This window comes from Macrotis lagotis, chromosome 3 (assembly GCF_037893015.1).
Source record: "Macrotis lagotis isolate mMagLag1 chromosome 3, bilby.v1.9.chrom.fasta, whole genome shotgun sequence".
Classification (NCBI taxonomy): Eukaryota; Metazoa; Chordata; class Mammalia; order Peramelemorphia; family Peramelidae; genus Macrotis; species Macrotis lagotis.
Genome location: NC_133660.1, coordinates 296,031,466 through 296,042,848, shown reverse-complemented (window position 1 = coordinate 296,042,848; position 11,383 = coordinate 296,031,466). Strand labels below are relative to the sequence as shown.

Sequence of the window (11,383 nt, the reverse complement as noted above, 5' to 3'; positions counted from 1 at the left end):
GAGTTATACTTGTATCTACATTTAAGAAAATTCACTTGGGTAGCTGAATGAAGGATAGATAAGAGAGGGGAGGGTCTTTAATCATTTAAGATGTACAAGTAGGGTGTTGCAGTCATCTAAGTGAGAGGTAACAAGGTCTTAATCCAGAATGGGGGCAATAGTAGAGGGGCAAAGGTGATTTTTTTTTAGGTTTTTGCAAGGCAAATGGGGTTAAATGGCTTGTCCAAGCCCATACAGCTAGGTAATTATTAAGTGTCTGAGACCAGATTTGAACCCAGGTACTCTTGACTCCAAGGTTGGTGCTTTATCCACTACATCACTTAGCCACCCCAAAGGTGATGTATTTGAGAGCTTTTGCAAAGATGAAATCAACAGGCCTTGAAAGTAGATTGGATGTGATATGTGATAGGTATTGAGGAAGATACTCGTTTTTGAATCTGTAGTTCTTCCTTACAACAACCCTATGAAAAATACAGGGTGATTATTAATTCCATGAATTTGTGGATGAAGAAAATAAGTTAAAAATGGTTTGCCTACAACCATAAATAGTTGACTGGAGCAAGAACCGAATACTAGTCTCAGATCTAAAGTTCAGAACTCTATGAACTATGCAGAGCTATGGATCCTACTTTCCTTAGAATTTTCTGGAAGGCACTTTTCACCTCTTTGTTTCTCAAACTGTAGATGAGAGGATTCAGCATGGGAATAATCACTGTGTAGAATAGGGAAGCTATTTTATCAGTGTCTAAGGAATGACTAGATTTGGGCTGAAGGTACATGAAGATGATGGTACCATAAAATATGGTGAGGGATATCATATGAGAAGAACAGGTAGAAAAAGCTTTCTGTCTCCCCTTAGCAGAGTTGATCCTGAGGATTGAATTAAGGATAAATACATAGGAGATCAGAACAATAAAAAGAGAGGCAAGAGAGTTAAAACCAGCAATGACAAATAGCATCATTTCTTTGACATGAGTATCAGAACAAGCCAAGGCTACCAAAGGAACGTCATCACAATAGAAATGATTAATAACATTATTGTCACAGAAAGACAAATGGAATGTAACAGTGGTCTGCAGGATTCCAATAAAAAAGCCATAAGTATATGTACTGACAACCATTGGGATACAGGTTTTTGGAGACATTACAACTGTATACAGTAAGGGGTTACAGATAGCCACATAACGATCATAGGCCATGACTGAGAGGAGAAATATTTCACAAACCACAAAAGTAATGAAACATGCCACTTGGATAGCACAGGCAAAGAAAGTTATCCTTTTAACCTCTTGCATAAAATTCACCAGCATATTTGGGGTGATGGAGGAAGTATAGCAGAAGTCAACAAAAGCCAGATGACTGAGGAAAAAGTACATAGGGGTGTGAAGTTGAGGACTGATCTGGATTAAGACAATCAGACCAAGGTTTCCCATAACACTGATCATGTAGACTACCAGAAAAATACCAAATAAGAGGACTTGCAAGTCTGTTCTGTCTGTGAGCCCCAAGAGAATGAATTCATTAAGCACAGAATGATTGCCTGTGGCCATAGAATGACTGTTTAAATGTAGTATCCAAGACTCATCAGAGTAAGGCTCCCCTAGATCACTTTTCCCATTGGTTGTGATTGATGGAATGTCAGAAAAATGCCTCTTGGTCCAAGGATAGTTGACAAAGCCTAACAATTGTACTTGGAACTTTTGTAATATTTCAGTACAAGGAGGAATTACTCCAAATGGAAATTCTTAAGAAGAAAATCTTCAGAGACCCTATTAAAGAAGAAATTAATTTGAATCCCATAAGATTTCAATCGATATCCAAACAATTCAAACATGTCCATGACAATAAGTGAAAGGGAAAGGTCATGGGAATCAACTAAACCCTCATTTCTAAGCTGAGGAAACTGAGACTTCATGGAGAAGAATCGAACAAGTTTATATTAGGAAGTTAGCAACAAATCCTAGGTTCAAAACTACATCTACAGAATCCAAATTCAGAGACCTTTCCACTAAACTACATGGTGGTGCATGCCAAAAGTGCAAGATTTTTAAATTAAAATTATTCATCCCTTCAAGAATGCAAATACTGGAAAATGATTAAGGGAAAGTATAATATCTCAGAATTAGAAGTGAGTAATGATACAATAGATCTCTGGAGCTAGAGTCAGAAAACCTTTTCCAATAGTCTCTCTGCCATTTGCTCTCTTTGTGACATTGAACAAATGACTGACTGTCTCTAAAACTTCACATTCTTCTACAATAAAAAAAAATGATATTAATTACATTGCTTCTATACAGGATTCTTTGTAAATATCAAATGAGATCCTGAGTACAAATGTCTTTTGTGAGTTATAAAACATTAAAAAATGCAATTTTCCTTTTTTTCTTCACATATACACCCTCCTACATTATTAAAAATTCCCCAAGAAAAGTGCCTTGGGCAGAGCTAAAGGAAGAAAGGCATTGTAGGATAGCAACTGTCATCTTGCTGATTATGTTTAAAACCTTCAGAGTCCTACCTGTAGTTCTGCAGTTAACCAAAAGAGTAGAAAAAGAAAGAAAAAAGATCACGGACAGATAACCAATCATCAAAATTCGAAAAGTGATTCTGACAAACTAAACATTTTATTTTAATATTTCCGTCTTTCTCCATCTTTATAGGACAGAAAATCAATGACAGATTGTTTCTTATTATGTCTTTTTATGTTAAAGAACTCTTTCTATCTAATTGATTCTTCCTTTTGCTTCTTTCTTTTCTTGGAACACAGTAAAGAAATGATACATTAGTTCTATCTCCAACACCTCAAAGAGCTAAACATACCTTGAGGGGTTCTAGTCAAAGCAAACACCAGTGGTGGTGAGGCTATAGGGAACTTGACTGAATTTGTTTGAGAAAACTTGACTCCTTTGGGAGTTGATCACTGAATTACATCATTTCTCTAAAGAAACAATTATAATTATTCACCCTCAGGCAACAAAATAGAGCTTATGAAAAGAGTTCTCCTTCTGAGACCTACTGAGTTGGGAGACTGGTGTAGCAGAAAATCACTGATGGTGTCTAATGACTTAGGTTCAACTTCTGGGTTTCATAATTGTTAGTGGAACGAAGCAAATTACTTATCCACTTGGTCCTTTGATTTCTTCTTTTGTATAATAGGATAATAATATTTCTGATCTCTATCTCACCAGATTTTTATAGGTAAAACATTCTGTTTATCTTGCCAAAAAGGACTTGTGGTGATAGAACGGGAAGATAGAGACTTGTGTTTTGGGAATCATATAGGTAAATTCTCAGAGTAGGAGTAGTAAGGGCATTGTAAGGGGATCAATGAGACTTGTTTGTTAGAATATAAAATCCAGGGACATGGAACACAGGAAAACATAGATTTGCACTTTTTAAAAAGCTGATTTAAAGGCAATAGAACTACAGCTCTTGAGCTGAAAGGGACCTCTGATGCCATCTAATCATAAGTCATGTCCTACAGATAAAGAAATTGAGGACCGTTGTTGTTAAGTGACTTGACTATAGTCAAACAAATGTTGTGAGTATCCTAGATAATAGTTTAATCTAGACCATGTGGCAATGTTCTTGTTACTCCCTCACAAATTCTAAAGCAACAGGTTGCCATTTTCATGGCTAGCCTTGCAATTTTTTCTTATCTTGTGCTTTTAAAAAGACTCTTCTGTACTCTATGGTTCTAAAAGGTCAAATAAGGTAAAGCTAATATAGAAATATGATAGTGCTTTTCAAAAAAGGTATTATTCTCTACTTCCTCTGCCCCCCCCCACCCATTTCCTAAGACTTTTTTTTTCATGGAAATAGCATGCTTGTGACTTAGACCTGGGCATTTTTTTAAGACCTATTCAATGTAGTCTATTATTACAGAGAACTAGATGTGAACAAGAACCATAAATATTCTGACCTCAGTTTGATGACTATACATTTCTTGAATATTACAATGAGACCTTCTGGGTACTGAGCATAAGGTAGTATGCCGACCCATAGTATATCGAAATTGTGATGAGGAAAGTTGTGGCAGGAATATCAACACTCCATTGAAACCTTGAGGTTGGGGGGAAGGAAATAGACTGGAAAAGCAAGAGAAAAAAATTTCTTAAGAATTTCAGAGACAATTGTCATAATGGACACTTGAGGGGTGTTTCACACTCCTCTCTTGCTGTTTGCCCCTACTTCCTTACTTAGTATAGTCACCTTTTTCTAGTCTGGGCTTGTGGGGGGAAAACAAAAAGTAAAGGGAAAGACAACAATAGTAACAACAAGAAGCTATAGATTAAGACTAAGGACAGTTCTCTTTACACAGTCCTATTTTAGACCCACAGTGTTGTCTGTGTGTGTGTGTGTGTGTGTGTGTGTGTGTGTGTGTGTGTGTGTGTGTGTGTGCGTGTGTGTGTGTGTGTGTGTGTGCTTTCAGTAGGAATAATGCTATCACTTGATACCAATAATTCTTCTCTCTTTGAGGAATGACATGGAAGGCAGTGCTAGGGACCATGGAACCCAGTCTTTTCTTGGGGAACTTTTAATAATGTGGGAAGGTGTATATGTGAAGAAAAAAAGGACAAGTAGCATTGTTTAATGTTTTATAACTCCCTGGAAGAAGCCATGGAGACTTCCAGAGCATCTAATTCCATCAGGATTCCAATGAAATATCTTGGGTACATTCTTCCCAGTCACCCCATCTATTTGTGAGCATTTTGTTTCAGTAAAGCACTTTCTTCACTTGCTGTGGACTTTGTTATTTCCTTTTATCATGATTCCTTTTATTAGGATTTTGTTTTCCTAAATCTTCACGGTTTGTTATTTAAACAGTATGGTGTGGGGACGGGGAGAAGGGGCTTTTGTAACAGAGGATTTTCAAATCCTTTAGATCACTAACATTCAACAAATTTATACTTGTTTAGTCAAGGAATCAAACAATGTTCAAAGAAAGAAGAAAATAAGAAAAGGAACAGTTTCTTGTCAATTTATTAATTTTATTGTAATAAGACTGTGGTTGCCATTGCTTAAGACCCTTTTTAAAGCATTCTTCACTTCTTTGTTTCTCAAACTGTAGATCAAGGGATTTAACATGGGAATGATCACTGTATAGAAGACTGAGGCCATTTTATCTGTATCCAGGGAATGGTTTGAGCTGGGCTGTAAGTACATAAATATCAGGGTCCCATAGAAAATGGTGACTGCCATCATGTGTGAGCCACAGGTGGAAAAAGCTTTACGCCTGCCATCAGCTGACTGCATCTTTAAAATTGCAGAGATAATATACATGTAGGAGACAAAGACAACCATAAGAGAAGAGATAAACATTATACCAGCACATGCAAATATCCATATTTGTTTGGAGTGGGTGTTAGAACAGGCCAACCTCAAGAGGGGCATGTCATCACAGTAGAAATGGTTGATAATGTTAGAACCACAGTAGGAGAGGCGGAAGGTAAGGATAACATGGAATAATGCAACCAGAAAGCTGTAGCTATAAGGTACAGCTACTAACTGAATACAGATTTTAGGAGACATCAGAACCATATAAAGCAAAGGGTTGCAAATGGCCACATAGCGATCATAGGCCATGGAAGCTAGCAGCAAGCATTCTGCTGTCATGAAGGCAAGAAAGCAGCCTAGTTGGGCAGCACATGCATTGAAAGAAATAATATTTTTCTCATACAAGAAGTTCCCCAACATTTTGGGAGTTATGGAGGAAGAATAACAGAAATCAACAAAGGCAAGGTGACTTAGGAAGAAATACATGGGAGTTTTTAGTCGTGAGTCCATTCTGATGACCATGATGAGACCCAGATTACCAATCACTGTGAATACATAGATGGACAAGAACACCACAAAGAGGGGTGTCTTCAGCTCTTGATTCTCAGTGAGCCCCAAGAGAATGAATTCAGTCACCCTAGTGAAATTAATTTCAGCCATTTATCCTATCTGGGAACCTGCAGGAAGGAGGAGATGATTTCATAATCATTGCCAGTGTCTTCACAGATAACAATAATTGTTCATATTAAAAAACATTCTTTTAATTTAAAAAAAATTATCAAGATTTTTAATAAATAAACATAACACAAAGGTTATTATATCCATTTTTCTATCAAATAAAAAGGATCATGGAATTTGTGACTTTGCCAAGATTGTACACCCTAAAATTTCAGGATTCATTACTTAGGGTCTGCAACCAAAAGCCTTCAGTTTCTCAAAAGCTGTCCAGCAGGTCATGGGAAGGGCACTATTAGATCACCTGTCAGTATTGTTTATGGTTGGAACTAAGAGATCACTAGTCTTAGAGTTTTTCCAGTAAGTAATGTTGTATTACCCTCAGTATATAAGAAATTAATATTTGCTTTTGTTGACAGTTACTTTTGTGAGCTTACTAGTATTGTCACTTTTACCAGAGTTTTCCTCTCTCTCTCTCTCTCTCTCTCGATTTTCTATATTTTTCCTTTCCCACTCCTCTCTTTTCCCTTAAAACTCGAACATGTAAATCCAAGCTTATTTTGCCACATATTATTGTATTTGTTTTATATGATAAATATATTATTTACCATGCTGGATTTTTTTTAGTTTCATTGTATCTATAAATTATTTTACGATGGCTATTAATAGACATGAGATTTGGGTTGAATTTTAGTAACCCCAATAATGGGAAAAAGAGATGATGAAAAAGGAAACCACCGTGTAGCTAATAAAATCATGTTTGTTTTTCTCACCAGTATGTTTGCTTATTGTTTCCTTTCTATCACATCCCGTGTCCTATCAGCTGTTCTCTTGTGGATTCTGTCTAAACTCTATCTCACATATAATTTCTTTTCTTTCAACTCACATTGCTATTACCCTATTTTATGTCCTTATCAACTCTGGGCTGTCGAAAAATCTTGTCATTGGAATTTTTTCTGCTAGCGTTCTCATTGTTCAATCCATCCCTCACATAACTGCCAAAATGTATTGCTAAACTATAGACCAGAACTTGTCAATAGCATCCAGCTGGATATCGTCATTGCCTCCCTATTTCTACCAAGATAAAATATGAAATCCTCAGTTTAGCATTTAAAACTTTCACAGTCAGGATCCTGACTCCAATTCCAATATAAATTCATATTACTCCCTATCACATTCTCTTTTTTCTTGTCAAAGTAGACTGTTTGCTCTTAGATATAAACAGGACACACCTCCTACCAGCACATTTGTTATAAATGCACCGCCACATCTGGAAAGTGCTTGCCCCCACTTTTACCTCTTGGATTCATTGCCTCTATTAAAGCCTGTTTAAGTGCTAACTCCTACATAAGCTTTTCCCTAATCTCCTCAATCAATAGGCCTCTCTTCCCCTCCCAAAATAACATTGTATCTGCTTTCTACTCATTTGTTAATCACAAAATGTATTAGGTGACTATTATATGTCAGACTCATTGTTAAATGCATGGTATAAAGGAAAAAATGAAATAATTTCTGCCACTAATGAATTTATAATCTGGGGAACTATTTTCTTTTAGTGTGTCTGTGTGTACAAAAGGCATATGATATAATTTTCGGATCTCAGGGGAACACTGGCAGCTAGAGGAATAAGACTTTTGTGGGCTTTGATGAGTTTACTGGAAACTAAGACCTCTAAGAGAAAGTTGAAAGGAGAGTGAATTCATGTATGGGGGGAAAAGAATGAGCAAAGTCTTGGAGAGAGGAGATGAGATATAACGTGAAGAACAAGGGTAATTTTTTTGGACAGTAGAATGCACAAAAGAAAATAGCAGGAAGGAAGTAGTATAGCAAAACCAAAGGGAATTTCATTTGACTCTAGAGATACTAGGCAATGGAGTTTACTGAGAACGGGAGCGACATATTCAGATCCAGGCTTTAGGAATATCACTTAGTTTTTGAGTAGGGCAATTGGAGAAGGGGAAGCATAAGTCTGAAACCAATTACAAGGCTAGTGCTAATAAACAGCGATGAACAATGGAACAAGGGTAGGACTTATATGAGTGTAATGAAGGGGGCTGATGAGCTACTGTTGTTGTTCTTCATAAGAAGACCCTGAAATCAAGCGAATGAAGGCATGACTTGTCATTTTTCATTATAGTGAGGGGAATGTTGTGCAAGCATCCTTCTCACTGCCTTTTCCAGAACCACCATCATCTCGTGGCCTGATCTGATAGGTAACAAGACTTCTGGTGATGTTATGAATGATTTGGGAATATTTGGTCTTTATGATGTGGGTCCCTCCCAGGCACCATAGCATTTCAGCAATGCCAGGCATAACTTGATTATGGAAATTTTGGTGTTAGATTTGCAACAACATAGTTAACCTGTTTTCAGTGGTCTTATCTTCAGGAAGATAATTGAATTATTCTACTCAGCTGGCAACCATATTCCTTTGGATCCCAAACTTGGGTTTCTCAGAAGCTGTCCAGCATGTCATGGGAACATAGTACTACCAAATCACCTGTCAATATTGTTTATGGTTGGAGCTATGAAGACATCTAAGCATCTTTGAATCTCCAACTTTTCATTCTTGATTAAAGAAGACATTTTTGACAAAGGCTTTCCTCTCTGATCCATCTTGCACCAAGAATTTCACCTCTAGCAACACAATAACGTTGATCCCAGCCATTCATCTGCACCATGGCCCCAGTTAGGAGAAACCACCAAAATAAAATGGAATTCTATTCCATTAATCCAGCTGGGGTATCCAGGTGACTTGGGCCCATTTTGAACATTCCATTTTTTTCCCCAAAATAAATGCTTTGGCCAAGGGACACTTAGCTGAGAACATGGAAGGGGAGCCTAGAGTCAGGGGCTAGAACAGGTTATGGCTCATCTCACAGCAGACTACCAAGTTGATCCCAGGATTCATGTATGAGTTTTCTCACTACAGCAACTTTAATATACACTATTGGAACTGAAATTACCTTGACTACTTCCACCAGACTTGCCGTCCAATGGATCTTCTCTAAAGAATTCAAAGTGTACTCATTCCTATTACAGGACCTCAAAAGAGTCCTGTGTTAGTATTTTTTGTATTGCTGTGAGGTAGGACATCAAGATTTGACAACAAATAGAATGTATGGGGATCATTCTGAGGATAGACATTTTTGTGACTAGAAGAACGTGAGTATCCTCTCTAGTTTGAGAAGAGGTATGGATTGGGAGTACAGAAGTCTCTTCATAGCTAGCAGTTCATTCCTGGCTGACTGCAAATATTCCAAGTTTTCTATCATCATCATAATTGCCACTACGTCCATCAACACCACCACCACCACCACCACCATCATAATTCTTAACTGATCCAGCTATTCCTTTTATCTGCCTTCCTTTGTACAACCAGCCTCCTAGATGGGGATGGGGGGAGGGACAATGGGAAATCTTAAATATATTTTTTCTATTTCTACACTCATATACTGTGCCATTCTTTCTCTGAATTCTACCTCACTACTTTATCTAGGTTTCTCTAAAGTTTCCAGTGATCTCTTGTCATTTTTCATTCAATTTCTCCCCCATTTTGCAAAGTGATCAGCTTCTTTGAATTTCCCTTCCATCTGACTTGTCACTCCACATTTCCCTTTTGACATTATTATTCCACTTAAAAAACTCAACATGGGAGAATGGCTATAGTATTGGCTAAGGATGACTCCTTTTGCTGACCTTATCTTTTGCTGATTCCAAGTTGCATGGTTTCAGTCATCATCTATATACTATTGATTTCCAGATCTGATATCAAAAGTTAATATCTTTCAGTTCCTTTATCACTATTCCTATTAAATATTTGAAATTGATGGCCTATGGTCATCAAAAATCACAAGTAATTTAATCTTATGCTCAAAGAGCTTGAACTCTATTAGAGGAGATATTTTGTCTATAGGATGATGTATACAAAATAGATCAAAGACAATCTGGGATTGGTAGGACTAGCTCTGTGGAACATTTTTTCCTCATTTTAATCTTAATAAATATAATTTTGAATTACATAGATTGTTTAGCCTATTCTCCTTTCTATCTACCACAGTGGCACCAAGGAATATCTTGAAGCATCTATGACATGTAAAGATGAGAGGGGGTCCTCTGAATATCCCTAACAATGTAAGAATTGCTTTCTTCTATGTTAACTGGTGACCTATGCCAGACAGATGCGTCAAGGAGATAATTTTGATTTTCATTAAAGGTTAGAGACCCTCACATCTTCCAAGTATTCAAGCTTCAACTAACAAATTGATTTCAGTAAAAGCTTTTTTTTCTTTGTCCAAACTTATATTTGCCTAAATCTCTCTTAAATATTTTTCAACCTGTGCCTTCTCCTAGCAGTCTTATTTTTTATATTAGGACTGTGTCATGAAAATTAAGCAACTAATAGATATTTAAATATCAATATGAACATTAATATATAAATGATAGAATTTATTACTGTAGCTTGTCAATGTGTTTTGTCATTTCCTCCTCCCAGTTCACTTTTATAGATAAGGAAAGATGAGTCAGTCATCCTTACTTCAGACTCCTCACTATTCACTGGCCCCCTAGCTCCTTATACTAAATGGAATAGTAACATTTGGTTCCAATGCTTCCCAGATATCAGATCCTCACTCATCAATATAACTTACAGTAAGATAAACTATTTATAATTGCCAAGAACTGGGAGGGCTATTTTTTTAAATCAATGGTTCGTTAACCTGGTATTTGATTGATTGGGCTAATCATCCATGAGGAATTCAGTGTGGTATAGTGAAAAAAGTCCTGGAGTTGCAATTGGAGGACTTGTGTTCAAATTCTCATCCTTTTGCTTATTTCCTGAGTGACTTTGGGCAAATCATTTACCTTCTCTTGATGTAAGCTTTTGTTTCTTTATAATGAGGAGGTTGAATGTGATGACTTCCCAAGTCCCCAGTTCTAAATTGGTAATCCTATTTGAGCAAATCTATTTAATTAGATTTTTGTATATGTTTAGCCTAAGGACTTACTAATCAACCAATATTTCATATACCATGCAAGAAGCTTTATTTAAATATTCCCATCTCTACTCTATATATCCAGCTATTTACATCTTGTCTCCTCCCATTAGAATGTGAGCTCTCTGTTGGCAGAGATATTTTTTAATCTTTCTTTCTGTTCCCTGCACTTGTATCCTGGATGCAGTTCTTGGTACATGCTTTTTGACTAAAAATAAATGGAAGGATGTTCACTTCAGTTTTTCTCCTAATTAACTGAAATTTTTGGTTTAAATTATCCAATGAAATAAAAACCTTAAAACAGTCTTACCTGATTGACTAGTTTGTATTGTTCAAATGTTAAACATCTGGTCTGAGTTCTTGAGTTTTGTGGAGCATTTCTAACTACAGAGGGTGAGCCGATAGTGCTCCCCAGAATGCAGGGAATGGACCAGAGT

General features: G+C 36.7%; 2 protein-coding genes across 2 annotated transcripts; both read right to left on the bottom strand.

Annotated features, from left to right (window-relative positions):
* Window positions 1-599: 599 nt before the first annotated feature.
* Window positions 600-1,553, bottom strand: LOC141519536 (olfactory receptor 5AL1-like). The gene has a single exon (XM_074231755.1). The coding sequence runs from the start codon at window positions 1,548-1,550 to the stop codon at window positions 600-602; it is 951 nt and encodes a 316-aa protein (XP_074087856.1). The 5' UTR covers window positions 1,551-1,553.
* A 3,424-nt stretch (window positions 1,554-4,977) lies between these two features.
* Window positions 4,978-5,937, bottom strand: LOC141516816 (olfactory receptor 8U9). Its single transcript, XM_074227789.1, has one exon. The coding sequence runs from the start codon at window positions 5,935-5,937 to the stop codon at window positions 4,978-4,980; it is 960 nt and encodes a 319-aa protein (XP_074083890.1).
* Window positions 5,938-11,383: the final 5,446 nt, after the last annotated feature.